Genomic DNA, 24,297 nt, shown 5'->3' with positions numbered 1-24,297 from the left:
TCCTTTAACTCAGATGAATGACCGATTAAATTTAACCTCTATTGACTTTTAAAATCAATAGCGGTTTCTTCATTGAAACCTAAGAAAGAGTTTCAGATTAACGATTAATAAAAAGAGTTCTAAGTTTGCAACTTAAGATCTATTTCATGGGGAAAAGACAAAATGAGGTTTAAATGTACATTGTTAAATGTCTTAATGTACACTGAAATTAAATCACAACAAATAAACAATTAGAGATTTAAAAAAATAAATAAATCATGGAATCTTTTTGTTTCACAAAGTTTAATCTAAATTTTTTACTCATCAAAGTAGCCACCTTCTTCACATATAACAGCCGAACACACTTGCGGTATTCTTTCTACAATGGAAATCAAATCTTGTTTGGCAAGTTCTTCCCAACACTGCTGCAGAAATTCCCAGAAATGTGATGCACTTGCAGTTTGGTTTGCTTTCACCCTTCTGTCTAGTTCATCCCAAACCAGCTCAACAACTGTGCAGGCCATTCCATGATTTTAAGCCTACCTTTTCTTCCAAGGTAGCAGTGGCACAGCCTGGAACTATGTTTTGGGATCATTATGTTGCTGTAGGATGAAACCCTGACCAACTAGGCCTAGACAGGAGGGGACTGCATGGCTCTCAGAAATGCAGTGGTAGCCCTTTTGGTCCAGGATGCCAGTTACTCTGTGCAAGTCGCCAACTCTGGATCCAGCAAAAGAGCCCCAAACCATCATGCTTCCTCCTCCATGTTTTTATACAGACAGAGGCTTTGTAAGTAATTAATAAAAGATCGGGACACTTGTAGGAATTGTTTGCATCAAATTTCAAAGCTTACTTTACATCCGTTGCTACAGAAAGCTGTGAGTTGTTAACCCATTACTTGATACTCCAAAATTTACATTATTTTTCAGCTTTTAGTAATCTAAACTTTTTTTTTCTGGCAGTTTACCGCTTACCTTTGTACCATTTAAGGTTATTCACTGGACTTCAGCTACTTAAACTTTAAATAAAAACTTGAAAAATGGGGGTGTCCTAAAACTTTTGACTGGTGGCATACATTTAGGAAAACGTAATTAAAATAAAGTTCTATAAGGAAATAGAGATGATCAAACAAAGAGGAAATAAATGACTGAGAGCAGTGTATACTTCATTTTCAATGACAGCAATTCTACAATGTCTTGAGACATGCACTCTGCTGCAGTCACTCCTTGACACTGACTAGTGTATGTGAATCTTTAGGTAGGTGGATTGCTACTGTTATAATCAATGTGAGAAAGGAGGCTACATGAAAGACAGGGTACACACTGTTGTAGTGTGAGTAAATGTAAGTCAGTGTAATCAATATTCTCTACTGTGGATAAACTTTGTATTATTTTCTTGAAGTGTCAACATTCACAGGCCGTGTTTCTCAATAAAATTCCTGAGAATGTATTTGTGATGTGTGTACTAACCCCTTTGCAGCGGACAGCATCTTTGAGTAATGTAACAACATCCTCTCCCACACAGCCGCTAGCTTTGAAGCCTTTTGTCCAGTTCAGAAGAATGCCCTGGAAAAAGGACAGCATTAAATTATGTGTGTGTGTGATTGCATTCTTTATTATAAAGTTGGTTGGCCTTCCCTGACTGAGAGCCGTCATAATCATTGGTACTTATTTATCTACAAGGCCATTAGTGGTAAATTGACATTTTATATCTCATCCCTGCTGCTCTGGCTTTCTGGCCCATACTTAACATGCTCCAGTGACTGGTTGACGCTTCAGAAATCCCGAACATGTAGGAAAGACTTCCTTTGCTGTTAGCGCAGCAATCTCATGGAATAATCTGCAATGTCACATCAAAATCAAAACACCTGTACCTCTGTAACTTCAAGAAACTCAATAATTGTTCTCTGCCTGCTTGTGATTGCTTTCATTGAGCCTGCACATTGTCTACTTTCCGTTTTATTGATATGTTTGTCCATCCTTGTTACTTTCCTTGTGATTTCATCTAAAAGTAAAAAAAATGATTAAAATGTAGCCACAGTCTAATAATGCTCATGCACTGTGATTTTCTGATGTGTTCACATACAGTCTTTGTTTCTGATCAACCAGTACAAAGTGGTTTGATTAAAGTACTTTGCAGTTTCTCCAGTTGTTTGCACACTAACAACAAAATATAACATTTTCTAAATGCTGAATTTTCTCACTACATACTTTTGCATTTTAAGCAATATAATTGGACTTATCTTCATAAATCAAAGTGCAGACACATGTAGTGCATTCACATGGCAGGAGCTTATTTAGGCTTCATCAATAGATTTTTGGTATTTTTGTGACTTGAGGCACAGTGGAAGTGCACAGGTCAAACAGTGGTAACAGGGTTTGGCCTTTACAGCCAGACTTATTTACTAAGCATGTTGTAAATTACTGTCAAAGGCCCACACTTTTGCATCACCACAATTTTTTAATTTAGCAGGGTATTTAATAAGGCTACAAATGTAAACGACACGAGTCACAGGTCATCTGATTTGCATAAAATGCCTTTAAGCAAGAGGTAATGCCAGACTGTCTTAACATGCGTTGCGCAAGTCTGGAAAGGAATGGAGCGCATTTATCCATCATGCAAGAGAAACACTATATGTGAGGAAACAAGAGTTAAATATCCTGATGTTGTCAGCTCAACAAAAAGATCAGTGATTGAGTGAGTTCTGAAATCTGTGGTGAAACTTTTGAACTCCTTGGACAGGACTGTTTTTGTAAATAGAAAATATAAGAATTTAACAGTCTACTTAATAACTATAACTGGCTGCCTCAATCAAATCACACTGGACTGGAGCTGCTGGGAGCAATTAAAAGTCAGGAAAAATAGACAGGAGGGACCTGAAAAATATCAGACTGTTGCATTCCTGCGCTTTTGTCTTATGTTGTGTTGGAGAGCAGAAAGCTCTGCTAAAGTCACTTGTCACTGTAATGCATCTTTCTCTCACTGTTTCTCTCTGCTGTACTCTCTCTCTCTCTCTCTCTGCTAAATCAGTGTTGCAGATTTTACACCTGCTTTACACCCAGATGTTAAATTTCAAACGTCATTAAGATAAATAAATTAACTAGTTTTTCACCAAAATAATTTTGCAGGCTAATTACCAGCCCTTTAACCAAACCACAGATTACAAGTGCTTTCCTTCACTAAATCATCAACATGAACCTTTCCTATACTTGACTGGATGTATGTTCCATGAGGTGGGCTGTCCTCAGGTTTGGCTTCATGTTTTCAAGCTGGAAAAACAAGGCAGCTGATCTGAAAATGTTACATTTCACATATACAATCCATTATTCTGTAAAAACAAATGGCTGAATTTGTCTGAGTTTTAAACATTAGAAAGTTAAGAGGTGTTGATTCATGGGTTACTTCAAATTCATAGTGCAGTGCTTCACATAGTTGTCATAAGCTAAATGATCCCCATAGTTCACTGATTGCTCCCACTTTTCAAGTTAATGTGTCATTGTGAAAACCGTGCTTGCACGATTTACAGTTTCTACAATGAAAGTGTCTCAGCCGTGTTTTTCTGTCGTCCGTGCCATGTGCATCTGACGAACAGAAAGCTTCTATGTTAATCAATTCAGCTTTCTAGTCTGTCAAGTCTATTTTCCTCCATTTGTCCTCCTTATTGCTGTCATTGTATATTGGGCTTTGAGCACTTCCAAAATGCGGGTGACCTATGCTCAACACTTTATCTGAACGCCTCCTGTGTAGACACACAGACAAAGCTCTTGCTGCTGCTGCTGCTCTGCTAAATGTGCTTTCTGTGTAGACACAGTGTTAGGCTGGCTTTTTGCGCTCCTCGTCACAGTGCGCTGACAGGTTCAAAGAGGAGAGTACATTCCATTCTGGTTTCTCTACCTAACAGACTCATGTTCTTTTACAGAAGGTCAAGAGCCATATGGTATGAATGTATGGCCAAAGAAATAATGAAACAGCTTAACATGCCAATCATGGTGACCGACAAGGTAGATAATGTTGCTTTTAGGTCTTATTTCCACTCCATGTCCCTGTGTTTTCTAAGTGTAGTGAAACAAAGTATTTTGAAGGACAACTGTCTATGCAATAGACATAAATGCTACATGTGCAACTAAAATTCAGCAGTAAAAACATTGTGATTCACTTATTTAGAGGATAGACAGTAGTGTGTAGTGCATGAAAATGGGCAAAAATACAGGTAGATTCAAAATGACAAACAGTACCAGTCAAATGTTTGGACACACTTTCTCATCCAAGAGAATGGGAACTGTTGCCTGGTACTGCATGTAGGATATCTAATCCTCCACTTTTAAGGAATACTGAGTAGCACATTACCTGATCCAGTTTGCTTTGTTGACAGGGGAAGGAGAATGTAAATCCCAGAGGTAAGGATGCTCCTCTCATGCCCATATATTCCAGAAAGTCGCTGATGCAGTACACAATATGGCTGAAAAGCTGGAACACAAGAGTCAGAGAATACAAAAAAATGTACAGAAATATTAGCAGGTTACAAACAATGTATCTTTCTCTATCACATATGTTACCTTCAGTTTTGCAAAAAATACAGTACACAGTATTAAGCAGTTACACATGGTGTTTATAAATACCAAGTAAGAAATATCAGTGCAAGAGGGGAGAAAAGCATGTTGCTATACAGTAGGTGACTATTGAGTTCCATTCTCTCTCTCTAGTGTTATTCTCAGTGTACTGTGTGGAGCAAAGAATCTCACAGAATGAATCGATATTAGGCAATATTACTTAGAAACTATACAACATGCTATGTGAAATGATAACTACCATACGTGTCCCTTAATCAACAACAACATTAATAAGAACATTTTTCTGTACTATGTCTATCCTCAAGAGAAATATCTTTATAAGCAAATTGTATTTAAAGGGGACCTATTATGCTTTTCCTTATTTTCAGACATACGTATAATGTCACATTGTCGGTTGTTGATCTTAAAAGTGGCCGATGTGTTAAATAATGATGTAAACGTATGTAGCAGTAATCACTGTGTGCAAAAAGCACTGGCTTCAGACTGCTCTGAATGCTAAGTTTCCATAGGTTTTTTCTACTTTTAGCCCAAACCAACATCGGCTTGTGATGGATTTCTTTATATGGACATTTGCTCCGTGCACAGTGAACGAGTCCGCTGCTCCACTCCGGGAGTAGTTACACCAAACCATGACTCCATTACACAGCACAGCAAAGTTAAATAAGTAGTTTACTTGTTGGAGGTGAGCTGGTCGTCTGCAGCTCTTCATCAAACATCATCATCACTATGGCTGTTTCTGCTTGTACTATTCCTCCCTGCATTATTTCTAACTGATCCGCTGAACAAATAGCTCCAAATATCTCCATATATTGTTGGGTCGACCAGTTTTTAGTGCCACTAATGCAGCTCTGCTAATTCAGTGAGGAACACGTCTCCTGTTATTTAGTCATTTAAAAGCTTTTAATTTGAAGCAGTGAAGCAGGAAAGGTTAGGTTTGCACTGACGGTAACCTTACACAACTCCGATACGTAAAACTGGCTAATCAGGACAGAGTGGGCTCATCTGGATGGGGGCCTTAAAGAGACAGGACCTAAAATGGAGTGTAAAGAGAAACTGTGCACACTGAGGGGCTGCATAAAGGGTCGGTATAAGATAAATAAGTAGTTTTGTGAACCGTGAATCAAGCGAAGCTACACTAGTGGGGTCCAAAAATAAAAACTTAGAGCTGAAATGAGTATAATAGGTCCTCTTTAAAATCAAATATAAAACAATCAAATTGGTGTTCAGTGCAATGAACTGTGTTCCACTGTTGCACATTAAACACATCACATTACAGCTTTTATAGTAATTACTTTTTGCTTACATGTGAAATACTTAAGAACTTGTTTTGAAGATATTTTACCTCTTCCCCTGTGCCCTGCATGGTCTCCTGTGGGATACTGTAGATCTTGTGGTGCATATCTACTTTGTGTCTCTTTCCACTTCGTACTCGCACCAGCAGCACCCTAAAAGTGGAGCCCCCAAGGTCCAAAGCCAAGAAGTCGCCATGCTCTGATGATGACAACAAAGAGAATAACCCTGAATACATATATGAAAGCCTTCAAGAAAAGAGGAAACTTAACTTAAAACAAGTCAGGGGGAGGGTCAGTTTTTCTCTTAAAGATACCTGTTCCATCCGGTGTGGACCGGACATAGGTGGGAAGCATCTTCACAGTCGCCTGTTCATAGGTTTGCTTCGAAAGGCCTCGCACCATCTCCTCACTCATTCGCTTCTTCACCTCCAGCAGCTGCTCACGACTCAAACGCAGGGTGTCGAGGATGCCCTGACGCTCTGCATGTTGAGCAGCAAGACGGTAGGCTACAGCTGTTACCATGGCTGCACCTTTCCCACTGCCAACCTCAGACCTCAAAAAACGCACATCGCAGTCAGGCACAAGCCGCCGTACCATTTTGTTGAGCCTCCTGTGAAACCTAGCCAAAGGAGATACGTTCCATTAACTCTTACACAGGCAGGGTTAACGAATGTTTAAGGTGTAATAATGCCAACTTACATCACGTCTTGAACAAATGCAACAAGATAGCTCATTATGATGGAAAAATTGCATTACTAAACTCTACTGCCTTTTGATTTATTCTTTTTAGACTGCTTTTGTTCCTCATCAGAAAATACAACATTATCAAAACTTACAATGTTATCAATTTTAACAGTTTGTTTGCAAAATAAAATGGTTGTTAATTTTTTTCCACTTGACAAATCAACATTGTGCCATCCTTTGATTGTTATGTTAGTTACCCATTCCAATGGACAGAAAAGGGACCAGGTGGTATTAAATAATGTGTATATGCTGTGCACTTTCACACTCGCAAGAGGATGTAAGCTATTGAAGCTACTGAAAGCTATATTGACTATACTATGACCTCTCTCGCTCCACTATCACACAAGCCTTTCAAAATAGAAATGAATTTACCTTCTAACCCTTTGTTGCACAAACAATATCTGCTGTGTCAATAAGCCTTCATCGCAGGCCACATTATGGAGTGTGAAACAGCCTACTGGGTAGATTTTTACACTTTAGCTGTGAGTGCTCGCTTCTTTGTAAGGCACAGTGTTCTTTGCTGCTCGGTTGATACTGGGCAAGCAGGAATGGCAAACAGGTAGAGCATCAGCAACAAGTAGGCAATAGATAAACAGTTAGACAGAGACACATGGCAATTGTCAACTGAAATAGTAACTGATAAAATGCCGAGGCAACTAGGAAATCTAGCTGGCATATAAAATTATTCACCTCCCATAGATTTTTATGTGCTTCTTTTGTTTGTTTTTTTTACACTGAATGTGGAAGTAATAAGGATCTTTTGGCACTCCATTATATATATTTCTGACCTCATACAGTCCATAAGCTGTTTGCCTGACTGTATTGACTTCTGACCATGCAGAGGCTGACACAATGAATGTTCACCATGTGTCACATGGGTTTCCTCTGTGTACTCAGGAAAATGTAGGTATACAGAATGAATAGTGAATGTGTCCATTCAGCAGTGATGGTAGTGATAGTATTTGGCAGGGATGGAAGTATACTGTGTACCAACTGCCACTATTATTATATATTATAATAATATTAACATACGATAATTACTTATCAATTACCACATTGTTGAGGTTGACATTCAATCTTGTTTCCATTTCCCACCTGTACTGAAATTCACTTTAAGAACAAAGCTCCGCAGAAATGTATGATCCTTCTACTCACAACGATTAAAGCAAGAAAAGATTTGTGAGCCTGAAAAGTTTTGTGTATGTATTGAATTAAGTATTATATGAATTTAAAGCTACTGTATGCTTAAAATCAGGCATGGTGCCTAAGAACTTCAACCCCTGTACTCAACAGTGCTCAGCTGTATGTGTGTATTTATGAAATACACAGATGTGATGGTGCTCAGGATGACTTACTCTGGATGATTTTTGTAGACAGAGCCATCCACTCCAATAGTGGCACGCAGCTTCTCAGCTGCTTTGTTATCCCGGATCTGCCGAAGTAAAGCCACTAGGGTGGCAGCACATAAGTGTGCGGCCCGTGTAGATACTATCTGACACACCCTCCGAGTGGCTATGCAGTCCTCTACAGACGGGTCCAGACCCAGGCCCCGGAGCACCTTCTCAGCACTCGCCAGACCTTCCTCGTCTCTGCAGGTAAAGAAAAATAGAAATCACTATCTCTGTAACTTTGACTGCTTAGAGCAATTCTGAACACCATAGACAATTATTGTTATTACAAATAATGGATGGATGGAAAATTTAAAACTTATTATCAACACACCCTATATTGAAATGTTGGCGTTAAGCTCATTTAGCACGTAAATTATTGCTTTATGCCTACTGCGATTCTTCACTGGCCTACAAGTAAGATGATATTAATTTAATTTTAAAGGAATGCAAACTAATCTTCTCAGGCCTTTCTTACTTTTGCATATGAAACAGAGGGAGGAGAAGACATTAAGCATGTTCCTTGAAGTATTTAGGTTAGCAATTACCAACTTGACTACCATATGCTGATACTGTATGTGGAGTCGTACCATTCATTCAAGTGGTACAAAACCAAGTCAGAGTAAAACAACTTTTGTTGTGAAGTTGGAGGGTATTTTGCAGTCTTTTTCCGTTATAACCTCTGTTCACACACATGGACTCAGCCCTGTAGGGCAGGCACAACAGGCTGCCATTCACTGTGTACTGAATCTCTACATAACATCCTGGTTTCACCTATTGCAATTCTAAGGGTCAAAAGTCACCCAGCAAAGCCTAGAGATAACCAATCGTGCTTGTTAAACAGAAGCCTAGCTGTTTTGTGCATCACTCAACTACATAAAATACTTCAAACAAAATAGAAGAAAAGCTGATTGTCTCAGTCAACGGCTGCCACACTCAATATAAATATATATTAAATGGGCAACCAGGACTTGAATAAGAAAAACATTCCACACAAACAATTCGCTCAGAAAACAAATTACTTCATCATGCCCCAGCGTAGTGGCAACGGAGAAAAAAAAAAGTACAATCAGAGCTGTGTAGGTAAATTACATGTTAAATAGATTCGCAAACTTCAGGCTTGTGAAAGGCAAGACAGCCTGCTACTTTGAGTCCATGTGTGACCAGGGTGTTAGAGGACACTCTGCTTCATACAACACCGCTATTATCACTACTGCATCTGAGTTTCTCAAACACACATACTGTACACAAACTAACTTGTCATTCTCGATGGCATAGATGTAGCTGGTGTTGAAGCTTCCAGTGGTAAGGAGCTCTGCTGTCGTCTTTCCCTGGAACAGCAGCTGCGCTTTGGCCATTCTCACCAGGATGAGACGTACAAGTTCTCCCATGTACATCCCACTGATCATCTTCTCAAACCTGCACATTAACAAGCAGAAAAGAACAACAAAATGATGTCACTTTCATATTTACTATTTTTTCAAGTAATTAGGTTATTGGAGTTGCCTACCTACCAAAATACTATGGATATATACAGTATATGCACATACAAACATAAATGCAAGAAATTCACAGCCTAGCAGATGAACTTTTTAACATGTAAAATCCTCATCATATCACTCATGTTAAGTATTAAGTATCCTTAAAGAGGAAACTTCTGAATAAGCCCTTTCACTCTACTGGCCATAACCAAGATCTGAGGATGCATTTAAATATACAATCAGTTACAAACATACAATCTGTGACAGTGCAACATTTCACAGTTTTTCTTACTTCATCAGTATGAAATGATGTATCAAAACTCCTGAGTGATACTTAACACTGTAGTAGACCTTCAAGTATCAGAGGTCAGCAGTCAGAATTTGACTGGCAGTAATAAGACAAAACAATGATGTCATTAATTACGCTGATGAACACAGCTGCATCTTTGCTAACAATCAGCATCACAAGCTTGTTAGTCTAATATTTCATTAACATCACTTGTCAATCAAAAGCTACAAAGACTCAGGCCCTGTTTACAGCTGGCATTAACATGCGTCTTGAGTGATCCGATCACAAGCAGACAGCTTTAAGTACATCTGTTCACACCTGGTATTAAAATGCGTCTCCACTTGTGTCAAATATACAATGCATTGTGTGTCCCCTCACAAAAATCAAATGCCCATCCTATTGATTTAACAAATAGTGTTACATGCAGCTGCATCTCCCCATTGAGAGACGCATAAACAGAGTCATGAATTGATGTTGCAAAGGACATGTGCTGACGAAAAAAGTGAAAACACCTGGATCCAAGCTTTACTGACACAGCTGTAAAAGTAATGAAAGACCAAAGGATTGGCTTATCATTTTAATATAAAAATGTATATCAAACATTACTTCTCTCCTCTGTTGTTGTGTGTGTCTGAGGGAAGGAATGTTTTCTTGCTATTCCTGATGGGGCCTACCTTTCTTTCCCTCTGGCTTAGGACCAAATAAGGCAACATGTTGGGTCCTAGTATGAGTAAAACATGCTAAGAGGACAAGGGCCATATCTGGCTTGGGGCCCTTGGTTTCTTGAGTCTTGGGGAAATGTGACTCTTGTATAACATACATGTGCATGTAAATGTATATCTCATGGCTGTTTGCCATTGGCTGTAATCCATAAGTTTGTAAGATTTGACCAATCAATAATCATTTCTTGGTCTCTAAAGACTATAAAAAGGTCCGTTTGGCTTTGTATAGTGAGACAGACGAACTGATGCAAATCTTTGTGTGTTCTGTCTCCTTATTGTACAATAATAATATCTTTTAATCTTCAACCCAGCAGTGTTTTGTGTATTACTTTATATGTATGTTTAGTGTTTTCAGACAATTTCCATGACACAGCCATTCCAGTTTTTGATCATCTGTACACCAGAATATTTAATAGTTTTGTCGAGCCATTTCATGGGAAATTGGGAAACTCTCTTAGATGATCATAAGTTGTAAAGTACAAAAAGATAATGAGGCTCACTTTCCACTTCACCCCAGTCACACAACTCACAAAATCTGTTTCCTCCTGAATATTTTTGAATCCATCTACCGCAGTGTCAGGCCGTCACAGAATGTGACAAATGAAGAATGATGAAAATCAGTTTATTAGTGAAAGAGCAGAATGGACACGGGGAAGCAAAGCAACTATAAATAAAAATCTACACCCTGATTAGTTTGTGAGAGACAACAGGTAGAGCAACAGAACAGAGCTTTTCAGGCTTAGGCTGATATGATAGGACCAGTAATAATAACCATGACTGTGCAGCTGTGTGGGACTGTATAGTTGTATATTTTTCCTGATTGAGCCCAGATGTACTTGGAACGGGAAATAAGACAAGAAGAAAAGAAAAACTTTTTGGCATATAAAGAGAAAGTAGACAAAAATGCATGAGTGTTTTCAGGAATCATTCATGATTCAGATTCTCCACACATGATTTGTATTTTATGAATAAGTATGAAAAACGTTTGAGTGCTGTCATTCTGTTTCCAGAGGAGGTTTGCCTATTGCATAATCTACTGTATTACAACTAGGGTGTGGTGGTGGGGATTTCCCCCCCTCTGGTCAATATATCCCTGCCTCTGCTGAGTTATTTTTATCCCTGGTGGTGACAAAAATTCATCCTCCTTATAGTGATTTATGCTGCCACCCACAGACCATATAAAATATCTGTAATAAAAATAGGCTAAAAAAATCTAAGTAAAGCGTCATTAGTGCAAATAACAATAAAATCAAAAATAGACTTTGACTGTCATCGCTCGCACTCATGTGACAATAAAGATGTTGCCGCGTCAAGGCTACGTTATGATGCAGTAAGCGGAGCAGGGTCCCTACTCAGAGATTTGCAGAGATGTGGGTAAAAGAGGGGCAACACGCTGCAGATGACCCTTCCACAAAAAGCATAAAATGAAGAGAGAAGTCTGTCATCAAAGTAGACTGTTAGTCTGATAAGTAGCATGTTGTGTTATTGCCTGTTGTAATTGTTTTCTATTCAATGTTGAAGTTTGCAGCACGCTGCATATAGAGCTGAATTAAATAGTGACTTGCAAGAATGACATTAAGTGTATTGATACGTCTGGCCAAGTGGCGCTATCCAGAGTACTGACAGGAGTGTTGGGGGATTTAATTATATAGATCAATAAGAAATATTTTACGTAGAGAAGTGATTGTAAGATCACAGTCTGATCCAGTAATAATGGGTTTTGTGATTTGCAGTTGAAAAGGCATCGAGGTTCAAACAGAGTAGCTACATTTTTTAAATGGTAAATGTACTGTACTTGTATGGCGCCTTTCTAGTCTAGGCAATTTGAGGTTCAGTATTTGCCCAAGGACACTTCAACATGCAGACTGGAGGAGCCGGGAATCAAACCGCTGATCTTCCGACAACCCGCTCTACCTCCTGAGCCATAGCCACAGCTGTGTTTTAAACGTCTATTTGGAGCTTGGCTCAACGGCATTCAGTGACTATATTTCAACTATGTCACCAAATGAAGTAAATTTAAACATTGTTAAAACACGTTCAGACTATACACAGCCTAAAAAAAAAAACCTCATTTTCAAACTACATTTAGGGCCTTATCTTACGCCTGGCGCAAAGTGGCGCCAAGTGCGACGCAAGTGTCTTTGTTATGTAAAGACTGACACAGTTGTCATTTTCCCATCCAGCCCCCACGTTGTTTAAATAGCAAATACACTTGCGTCCATCAGAGTGCCAATGCACGTGTTGGTCTTAAAATGAGGTGTGGTCAGGTGCGTTGTTGGCGCATTGCTATCTTGAGGCAACAGAGAGTGATTGCGCTACTGACCAACAAAAACCTGGTCTGAAATGAATGGCGCAGTGTTTCACTGTTATTTTTGAGGGCACATTATCAAGACAGTAATATACGCCTACATAGGTGGGTGCAAAAGGCACGTGCACTCTGCTTTTTACACACACACGGATGTGTAGCAGTGCACAAACATACAAAAGATGACAAATAAAAGGATTACAATGTGAAAGATTGTTATTGTGTACATCAACATATTTTAAAAAATATAATCATAATATTTATCAGCATGATCTAATCGCAGTAATGATGGATAAAATTGTCTAATTATATGACCAAATCGTGGCAATACACGTAGGTATTTAAACAGGTGGACAACAACGGATCAGACACAGATCGACTTTCCTGCTGCATCAATACATGATGACATGAGGAACACAAGGAAATAAATGAGGTGAAAACAATGATCAAACTAACGAAAGAAAGAAATCTGCACAGCTTCTAGCTGCTGCCAGCAGCAAGATCAGAACCTTGGAGAGCTGATCAAGTCCTAATAACTGTGTTAATGATTCTTTACATGATTAAAATTAATGATTTCATTTTTGAATATTTATATTTATTAACATTTTTGAGAGTACAGTGATCAGGTTTCCATACTTTCAGCAATTAAAACCCTGCAGATTTGACCTGTTACTCCATGGCTGAACAAAATTATTTTAAAGAAACCAAAGCTGTAATTAAAAAAATAAACCTTTTCAAAAATCAAACGAAAATACATTCATAACAAATTAATGAACAGGATCTTAAACTGGTGGTCTGGGGCCACGGGAGGGTCCAGGAGCAGCAGGGGTCAGTGTGCTCGTTATGGATCGTGCGCTTTCACTTTGCGCACGAGCAGATCCGTTTCCTCTGCAGAGAAGCGTTCCTTCTTACTACTTGGCAAGTGCGCCGTCATAATAGCAATTCACAATGGTGCAAGTGCACCTGGCTCTTAAAGGGAATGGGAGATGACACTCTGATCGGTTTATTGCATGTTACGCCCAAAACACACCCATGATTAATTAAGAGACTAAGGACAACCCCTTTGAACCATGTGCCTGGCCCGTCAACAATTTTTCCCCCGTTAAAATAGCAAAAGTGGATTTGGACACACCCTAAATGCACTTTCGCCATGCGCTTCAGACGTGCGCTTTAGATCGTTAAAATAAATCTTAATGTCTGCAGGCGCAGCACAATCCTGCTCACTCAGAAATATTAACATAACATATAACTTAACATATAATCTTCAAAATCATATGAAAACTATGATAGGAATGTTACATTAGTGCAACCATCACATCATGAGTGATAGAGATAATTATTCATTGATCTTATGTGTCTAAAGCTTCATACAGACTTTTTTTATTTGAACTTAAGGTTACTCATGTACACTGAACATTTCAGTCCAGGAGCTGCTCTAGTAACCTGACAGCTATCCGATCAATGTGCACGGAGTCACAGTGTTATAAAAGGGCATGCATAGATCTTATTCTGAGCTGAGGGTGAATTCACACTGTGTAATATTTGAATGTGAGGGCAAAGAACAATGCTCAAAGAAATGACTGATAGCGCATAAAAGCGGTAACTTTAGATAGTCCTTGTGTAACAAACTAATATCCAACCGGGATTTTGATTCTGACATACAGTAAACCTCCGCAGGTGTGCTTCAATATGCACTTTGATATGGACTGAATGAATGAGGAAATGAAATGTTTTGTCTGACAGTTGCTTCAGGCTCTGCAGGAGGGAAGAGAGAGAGACAAACTCAGGGTTTGTTGAAGTAATCCTGCCAGCGAGCAAGTTTGGTTCACAGAGTAAGTTACTGCAGTAACTGACCCAGAGTTTAAGTCACTTCTCTTTCTGGACAGGACAACCCAATGTTTCTGTCATCTCAGGGTAACAACCTAGAGTTTCCACTAAACTGGCTTTAAGAATACATCCCAGACTGATTCACTGCGGAATGCTACAAACACTTCTAGCCTCTCCAGCTCCATTATGCATTATCAACATAATGCAAATCTGCGCCACAGATTCAGTGTCCACACATGTGAACATTACCCATTAATACAGACATAAAAATGTATTTAGATGATTTAAGCAGGTCAGTATCACTGCAACTAAAAATATTAATCACTACCCAATATACCCTGGCCACACCAGACTCATACTCTTCAGTATTCACATTAAAAGAACCCAATATACCAGCAATATAACAGCTTCAGTGGATGCAAAAAAAAGGATTTTGATCAGGGAGACTGGTGTCTCCAACACAAGGCTGTCTCCAGTTGCAGTATATAAAGCCACTACTTGAAGGTCTAAAACACTCACAGCTGCTTTCCAGGGTTGAGAGAGCCTGCATCTATTTCCCGGTCGATGTCAGCGCGCAGATCCTCAAGGGCACCATCATCTCCAAAAGCGCCCCACTCTGTATTAACACACATCCGCCCCTCGTCACCATCCAGCAGCTCAAGATTCCTCATCTGCTCCATGTAGCAGGCATTGGTCCCCGTTCCTTGAGGGATGAGATGTCAGTTTGACATATTAATTACTAACCAGTTCTCATTCAAAATTTCTTTCTTTTCTTCAAGACAGTTCAAGTCAAACTTATACAATTCACATAATCATACCCAATAATGGTAAAAATAAATAAACAAACTCCTTTAATTTGAAATTGTAAGCAAATTGTAACCAAATATGTCAATGCCATAAGCAAAGCTTATGGCATTGACAGCATGTCTGATCTCTTGTATGGATTCAATCAATTCTTTTTCAATGCTTCAGCTGCCTTGAACTAGCCCACACAGTTTCTTTTGTTTACATTCTAATCTTTGTTTTCTTCAGTACAGTCAAGTGCAGGTACCATGTGAAACTAAACAGAAACCATCTCACAAGACACTTAACACATGCAAGCTCCCGCTTGTGGTGTGGTGGGATCCACTGATCTTCGCCAATCTTTGTGATTTAATTTATAGTCACAGTTAGACTTAACTCACCCACAATAAGGCCAATTTCACAATGACGATCATCGTAGCCACAGGTCATCATGGCTCCCACTGTGTCATTGATAACTGCCATAATGTCAACGTCAAAATCCTGCAATGAGATTCATTGTAATTGGAAACATTAAAAACAGCACAAAGTTCATACAGTTTTAGAAGTTTGGTAATAGGCATAGAGCCCCTGATTTACAGATATGATTTGCTGGGCTATATTAAGTTTATAGACAACATTTTCCCAATATTTCATAGGATTACAAGTCACTAATAATTACATTCAAACAGGTACAAAATATGGTTGATTTGGATCATACAACATAACAAAAATTTCAGCTTTGTTTTTAATATTCAAGTTTTATCTTCAAAATATTTTTTGCATTTTACCATTAAATTGTTCTTAACACAAGTGAAAATAAAAATTTAGTGGGCTGAGCATTGATAATTTAGTTTATCAAAGGACCTCAAAAATATTTTGGAAAAAGTTGCAAATTCTTGGCTGTTTCCAAGGTTGACCTGGATTGGAGTTTGGTCATTGTGGATGCACTTTGCTGGGAGGATCAGTGACATCTTTGACTGCCCTTTACACTGCCTCTACACAGGAGGCGTAGTGTTAGCAGCACTTAAGTAGAGTAGTGTCTACACAGGATGCGTTCATGTACAATATTGAGTCTGCGTTTTAAGCAGCGCTCAGAACCCAGAGTTATGTGTGCAAAACAGAAGAAAACAAACTAAGTGTAGTAAAATGCGAGCTGTTACATGGCCTGTGTAGACAGCTGCATTGAGTCAAATAGAAGCACATCTGTTCCATCAGAGGCGCATGTGACGGATGACTGAAAAACACAGCTGAAACATTTCCTGCACACACAGGGCTTTAAACATTGTGGCAGCAGCTCTTGTTTGTTGGAGTGTGTTTGGCTAGTTTGGGGAACTCTGTGTCGTCTGGAGGGATTTTCTTCACTTGGAGTGGTGACAATGGGGTTTAATTAGCGGAATAATAAATACAGTCGATAAAAAAAAAATAAAACCAGAAGTAGCCCCAACCAGACCCCACCATGTCTGTCAGAAAGAAAACCACTTTCACCTCACATATTTATTTATTTTTCACAATTGAACACACACTTCTTAATCTTTTTCTGTCTAAACTAAACATAAATGAAATTTATAATTAAATGGTATGAAAGATTAAGAGAGATTATTGATGGGCATTATCAAAGTCAAACTCTATATAGAAAGATAGAGCTGGCAGCAGCGGCACCGCAGCAGCAATGCTGTCTGTGTGGACACCACAGGCCTCCAAGATGCAGCAGTTCAGTGATGCTGCGATTCTGTCTGTCGTGGGTGGGAACGACAGACACTCATTCACAATCAGAGAAATGCGTTGTGTGTGCTGTTCTGAAACCAAACAGTAATGGCAGCCACAACAGCATCACGCCAAACATAGCGCTCACACACCAGCACAGTGCTGTGACACCTCTGGGCATCACTGTAGAGAAGGGGCTGGTGTGGCTAGAGATGAGACAGTGGGGTGGTCGGTGAACGCACCACCGCCGGCTGCTCTGAGAACGCAGGGGCAGTGTATGGTGGCAGTATGTTGTTAGCTGGAGTGGGGGACTCCAACTCGCTCTCCTCGCAGCTGAGCATCACTTCTAAGTGTTGAAAATTGTCCTACCACTGCTGGTGGCAGTTGTCAGCAGTCCGTGCAGGATGGTGATTGCTGAACACCCCTCTCTGCATGGTCTCGTCCACTCAGGCACTCAAAGCATAATCCCTGGGGGTCATTGCTGGCGATAATGCTGGGACATGATCAGTAGTAGCAAAGCAGCTGGACAGTGGGCAAACTCGCCAATCACTTAAGAAGAATGGATGTTGGACAGCAGGCATGCTGCCATTGAAATTAATGCTGTGCACATTCCTTCATCTTACCTTAATCCCCAGGTGTTTGTGAGTATCAAACATGTGCAGCCAATGGTCATAATGGTAGCTGCCAACTACACACAGAACTGTGCAAGTAGAAGAAAAATATAAGGATCTAAGCTCCTCACGCCCTAGATCCAGAACAAGTCAGGCTGACAAGTAAATACTGTGTCCGTAAATACTGCCTACTGAACAAAATGGCTGGGCCTTCAGAGGTGATGTTAGGAACCAGTGATTGATCCACACTTCTCAGGAAATCTGTCCACAATTAAGGTGATGTAAGCAATTGTCCTGTTGTCATGTGGGATTTGGAAACAGGACTGAGTTCACTCACTCCCAGTGAAATACTTCCAACAAAAGTGAGTCCTAAATGACTCGTGGTACACCCTGCTGATTCTCAGTGAGTGCTACCAGGTTTGTTTAGCTCACTGTGCAAATGCACACAAGTTTGGAAAGGAAATGTATGAAAATGATCTGTGGAACACTTACCCCTCGTTTTTTGATGGATTTCCTCAGGAGGCTGACCACATCCTGTCCTTCTACTCCACTTATCCTGAAGCCTTTGGTCCAAGACACCAGAACACTCTGAATATAAGTGAAACAAAGCACAGAACAAAATCAACACTATGTGGTAGTTTCATTTCAGGAGGCTAAACATCTGTTTTGAATTTAAATATTGGACAATATAGTAACATTGTTTTGCCACTCTCAATTGTGGATTTCAGATGGATATCTAGCCTACATCACTTTCACTGCAAATAACAAGCATATATTGGTAGTTAGAATAATAACGAATGGATGCTACAACAGGTATAATGCCACTATATGATGAAGGTACAAGTATATTGAAATTTTCACACTGAAACACATCAGCAATTGGGTCAGTCCATTAGTTGTAATAATCAACAAATTAGGTGATTGTTTTTTTTAAAACCACAGAGAGAAGCCTTTTTCCTGACGTTTTGGGGAATCAAACATGATGCCACAACACTATCATCCCTAATTGCATTGAAGTACATACAAAATACTCTGCACTGTGTCAGTTATGAATGATGCTGCTGCACAACTGTCACTCATCTACCCTCATATAGGATAATATTATGGTTTCTGTCAGAGACCTTACCAACTAACAACCTGATTGAGTGACTCAACCAAAGTAGATAACACATTATTAACTCAAAAAACCTCTGTCAATGACATTGCAATTTACCATTGAATTGAAAGGTTTCTGTGAGTGAACATCATGATCATTAATTGACAAAAAACAAAGTTTACATTTTCTGTTAAAAGTTAAAGTTGACTAGAAAATTCAAACAGCAAACTGATACAAAAATATCTAATTAAAATATAAATCTAGAAACCATGTTTAATAAAAACCAAGCAATACTTGATGCTTTCTTTCTATCCTTTATTTAACCAGGTAAAAGTCTTGTTGAGATTAAAATCTCTTTTTCAAGAGAGACCTGGCTAAGAGGGCAGCATAAACATTGTTACAACAATAAATAAACAATATAAACAGATTAAGACAACTGTCACATACTAAAATGAGTAAACACAATATCCAGACGGGATGCAAAGATACACACCATGTTGCACCGCCATGTTTCTACAGTTGCCCAGAACAGACAAACCAAATATGGGCTCTAGAGAGGGTCTTTCACGTTTTTTGCAAGTTTCACAGCCACCATGGGTTCTCCTACACGCTTGGAAGGGGGAGGGGTATTCAGTTGGTTGCAATTTGCTACCTCACCACTAGATGCCACTTATTTCTACACACTGGTCCTTTAAGATAAACAGCTATGATTTTCCAAAACTATCTCAAAGAGAGTAAGGACAATACATTTAAAAGCAACTACACTGACCAAGAGCACTATTTTCCCAGATCTTTTAGAATAGACAACAGTAATCAGCTTTTTTGCCCAACTCTAATGCTGGTGTATCAGATGAAAATTTATTACGATATACAGCTGTACGATTTGAAAATTTTACCAGCCACTCTTTTTTTTTTTCTTTACCAGCCACCATTTTGTAATCGCACTTTTGTGTGTGTGTAACTTTTGTGTAATGTAAAAAGTAATTTAATTTAATATTCATTCACTTGTAACCCCTAACCCACTATTCCACTTGAGTTGTGAAGTAATAAGATGATGACTTACGGACCAGCATGTTACCACAGTTAAATTCCCTCTTTAGTTTTTGTAAGATTTAATAATCATATTAATTGTAGGTGAAAGGAAGATTTAAAATATTGTATAGGATAAAATATAAACAGTAAATATCCATGACAGTCCAGTAATGCTAAAGACTCAAAATCTCAGATCCAATACTTTCATAAAACAGCTTCTTCCAGCTCATCCCTTCAGTCATGATGTAATTATGTAGCCACTGGTATACTCCTATTGCCTACTGGTGCATATAAAGTATGCCTCCTCATTCGTATATTATTCATATAACCCTGTCTTTTACAGCTGATGTACATTTTAAATAATTATGTGCAATGATACAACCAATAAGTTTCTAGTTGATTTGATGGATCTAAAAGAATCCCCCCCATAAAAAACCTGTTACGGAAAGTTGGTATGAATTTCAGTTGTTGTTTTGGACAAGGCCAAAGCTGCACTAAAACTCACTATGTTATATTAACGTCACCAGTGTTTTCACCAACATGAGGTTTACAAGATAATGGTAATCACTTATGGTTGAAATATTACTTGAGACAAAATGATTTTTAAAATCACTCACCTCATCCAACTTGGTCTGCTTACAGGGAAAAGAAAAGGTAAAGCCCAGAGGAAGCTTTTTATCCTTCATGCCCAACTTCTCCAGGAAATTAGCCAGACAATCAGCTATGTGGTCAAATAACTACAGGACAGAGAAAAGGTCACTTTTCTTATTAACCAAGAGCTGAAAAATTGCAGGTTTCATTTTCTGTATAGCGTCTGCTTGTGTGTGTGTGTGTGTGTGTGCGTGTGTCTATGCATAGATGCTATAACTACAATCACTGCTACTATTATGATTATGATTATTATTAATAGTAGTAACATTCATAGTATGTGGTGTGGTTGTTTAAATACCACTACCAATTCTTCTGCACTGAAATAAAACTAATCAAAGGCAACATATGGTCTTACATGCAACACAGTTTAAGCTACTAACTACAGATTTTTGTCTGAAACTGTACAATGAAAGATTAAAAAATGATGCCTTAAGTCTGATCGGTTCCAAATTTATTCTGCAGCATGACCACAACCCCATAGATCCAGCCAAAGTTATAAAGAACTATCTTCAGCAACAAGAAGAACAAGGAGTACTGCAACAGATGTTATGATCCCCACAGAGCCCTGATCTCAACATCAAGGACGCAGTCTGGGATTACATGAAGAGACAGAAGCAGCTGAGACACCGAAATCCACAGAAGAACTGTGGCAACTTCTCCAAGATGCAGGAAAAACTGACCTGCCAAGTACCTGAAAAACTGTGAGCAGGTGAACCGAGGAGAACTGCTGCTGTTTTAAAGGCAAAGTGTGGTAACAACAAATACTGATTTGATTTAGGTTTCTTCTGTTAACTGAACTTTTATGAAGTTAATTGATCAATAAAAACTATTCATGGCATTCTTTTTGAAAGCATCCTCACTTTACTTTAAGTGCCTAAAACTTTTGCACACTAATGTGTTATCTACTACAGATGAACTAATGCTTAGCTATTAATTATGTGGAAGTGATACTTAATCATCTTTTGTTGTTATGATTGTTGTACATCCTGGTTCTCCACACTTAAGAAGCTGATAACAGACTTTTTATTATAGTCTGGTTATAGTCAGTTTAATTCAACTGAGACTGCACTGTGACCTGCTGACTGTGTTATAGTTGGTCTCATTCATACATACATAGAGCAGCACAGCTGTGTTTCTTGCTTCTGTGGTAGTGCATCTAGACCACAGGTGGCCGGCAACAACAATACTGTCGTTTGTGGTGTACAGTACATATTATCTGTGTGTAATGTGTAATGCATCTAACCTCAGACCCGCTGCCTCTCATGATGTGTTCAGGAATGGCATAAATCTGATCTTCCATCTCAACCTTTTGCTTGCCACCAGCCATAACTTTGACCAGGAGCACTCGGAAGTTGGTTCCACCAAGGTCGAGGGCCAGGAATTCACCTTGTTCTTTCGATAAAAAAAACAATCAAAAAATATTTCATGCAACATCACTTATCACACACAAGGAATTCAAATTTTAACCAGAGTTAGCATACTTTAAATCGCAGGTAAGTCTTTAACAAGGTTATCCAAGAACAAACATGCTGAATGCCTTTCCTTCCTCATGAAACATTAGGAAGGCTAGCAGTCTTCTTCTTCTCCACCTTTTGCTGGTGCATAGGTGCGTTTTTTACCACCTCCAACTGTCAATCAACCACTAAATGGCTTTAAGATTCACATTTATGTCTAAATGTTTAGAAGAATATACATTAACATTTATGTCTAAATGTTATAATGTATAATCTTTACAACGATGCATTCAGCATATGACTGCAACTCTAAAGTCTGTGTGTCAGGAGAGATTCTTCAAGTAGTCTCTCATGTCAAATACCTCAGTATTATCCTCTATTCCACTCCTTCCTTCAAAAAACAAGTAAGAAAAGTGATTTGCCCTCCACTCCACAGAGTACCTTAAAATCACATAATAATACAGTCACAGCAAAAACACATTACTGACATGGGAAAACAAGAGCCTGTTGGTGAAATCAATGTAAATCAGCAGTATGCAATTGTACTGTTTTTTATGCTGTGAACATGGTTATCAATCCCGTATAGAGTAACAAGTATCAATACTTTTATTTAATATATTTTCAAGTCAAGACCAGTGTCTGACTCTAAAAGAAAATCTCAGAAAATTCCTGTTTCACTGTTCTCTTAAAAAATACCTTCAACCACATAGCACTTCTGGCCTAACTCAAGCCAAGGTAAGTGTTTGTCAAAAGCTGTGTGATCAGAAAGTTACTTATGCATTGGTGTATTCTGTAAAGACTGAATCACCAGACAGAATCATATTATTTTACAGTGCAAAACTGCTGCCCCTTCGCTCTGTATGAGGCTGATTCTTTCAAGCATGTTGAAATTCTGGCAAAACCCCAAACTACCTTTTCCACTGCAGTTTGACTGAACTCGTCACAACTAAAAACGTGAACAAAAGTGACCATCAGACTATCTGCATAGCTAGTTACCACAGGAGGTGAGTGAGAAAATAAACTTAGCAAAAAAAGTAAGGAAATTTGTGTTTGGTAGATTATTTGTTTGTTGTAACAATGCTTCTTGGCAATAAATCTTATACCGTTGAAAAGCCTGTTTATTTCCCTTTTAAATGGTGCCACATTTATAAGGAACATGCATTTGTGGGATGAGCAGCAGAGCTGAGTATGTGGGTTGCGCCCATGAAAAATTTGCCAAATCTTCTCTGCCAATGCCAAACAGCTTATTTTGCTGTTGCTATTGACTCTTGTTTTGAGCTTCTGGTAGCCCCACATGCTGGCAATCAGGTGCCAATCAGGCACCTTTGAGCATGGGCCCTGCAACAGTGGTCAATAGGTGTCTGCTCCAAGAATTGACATGCCACGTTTGACTGATCTGGATAGGGCCCATGCGATAGAGCAACTTCAAGCTGGTGTTCCACAAAACCAAGTTGCAGCATTATTTGGAGTGAGCCCTAGTACCATCTCCAAAGTGAAGGCCAAGTTCCATATGACGGGGGATGTCAGAGACATATGCTCACCCTGTCAGCACTTAGGTACCGTAGACTGTCTTCTGCAGATTGGCAGTCAAGGTTTGCAGGACGATATGGCCGACAGCTCTCTGCCCAGACAATCCAGAACAGACTGCACACAGCCAATCTCCGGTCTCATGGGGCTGCCAGGAGGCCTGCCATGACTGCCCTTCACCGTCAGGCCCATTTGCGCTGGTTTCGGCAACACGTGCACTGGAACCTGAACATGCGGAGGAACGTTATGTTCAGCAATGAGTCCAGATTCTGCCTGCGGCAGCTGGATCATCAGGACAAGGTGTGGAGAAGACGCAGAGAAAGCTATATACACTGATTGCTGCACTGATAGAGTAACATCTTTTGGTGGAGGCAGTGTGATGGTGTGGGGCGGGATCTCCCTCACTGGAAAAACGAGGCTTGTCATCATTGGAGGCAAACTCAATACAGAGAGATATCGAGATGAGATTCTGCAACCAGTGGCAATCCCATATCTCCACAGTCTGGGACTGAACTCTATCCTCCAAGATGACAACGCTCGCCCCCACAGAGCGGGGTTTATCAGAGACTACCTCCAGAATTTGGGAGTGGGGAGGATGGATTGGCCTGCCAGCAGTCCTGACCTCAACCCCATTGAACACTTGTGGGATCAGCTTGGGCGTGCTGTTTGTGCCAGTGGGAAAAGGGAAATAAACAGGCTTTCCAACAGTGTAAGATTTATTGCCTAGAAGCACTGTTACAACAAAGAAATAATCTACCAAACACAAATTTCCTTACTTTTTGTGCTAAGTTTATATTAACCCTTTAACTTTATTTGAATTTACTGTATTTGCATACATTTG

General features: G+C 39.3%; 1 protein-coding gene across 1 annotated transcript in view; it reads right to left on the bottom strand.

Moving 5' to 3' along the window:
• hk2 (hexokinase 2) overlaps positions 1–24,297 on the bottom strand; it is a 45,679-nt gene that overhangs the window by 10,088 nt on the left and 11,294 nt on the right. The window contains exons 3-13 of the mRNA XM_067602852.1: positions 21,719–21,867; positions 20,442–20,561; positions 18,189–18,284; positions 15,783–15,882; positions 15,118–15,301; positions 9,232–9,393; positions 7,942–8,175; positions 6,157–6,461; positions 5,893–6,041; positions 4,327–4,446; positions 1,449–1,544 (exon numbers count right to left, since the gene is read on the bottom strand). Coding sequence (XP_067458953.1) covers positions 1,449–1,544; positions 4,327–4,446; positions 5,893–6,041; positions 6,157–6,461; positions 7,942–8,175; positions 9,232–9,393; positions 15,118–15,301; positions 15,783–15,882; positions 18,189–18,284; positions 20,442–20,561; positions 21,719–21,867 — 1,715 coding nt within the window. The remainder of the gene's footprint in view (positions 1–1,448; positions 1,545–4,326; positions 4,447–5,892; positions 6,042–6,156; positions 6,462–7,941; positions 8,176–9,231; positions 9,394–15,117; positions 15,302–15,782; positions 15,883–18,188; positions 18,285–20,441; positions 20,562–21,718; positions 21,868–24,297) is intronic.

Source organism: Thunnus thynnus, chromosome 2, assembly GCF_963924715.1.
Source record: "Thunnus thynnus chromosome 2, fThuThy2.1, whole genome shotgun sequence".
In the NCBI taxonomy this organism is placed as follows: Eukaryota; Metazoa; Chordata; class Actinopteri; order Scombriformes; family Scombridae; genus Thunnus; species Thunnus thynnus.
Note: the sequence above shows the minus strand (reverse complement) of the source record. Positions and strands in the feature narration are given on the sequence as shown.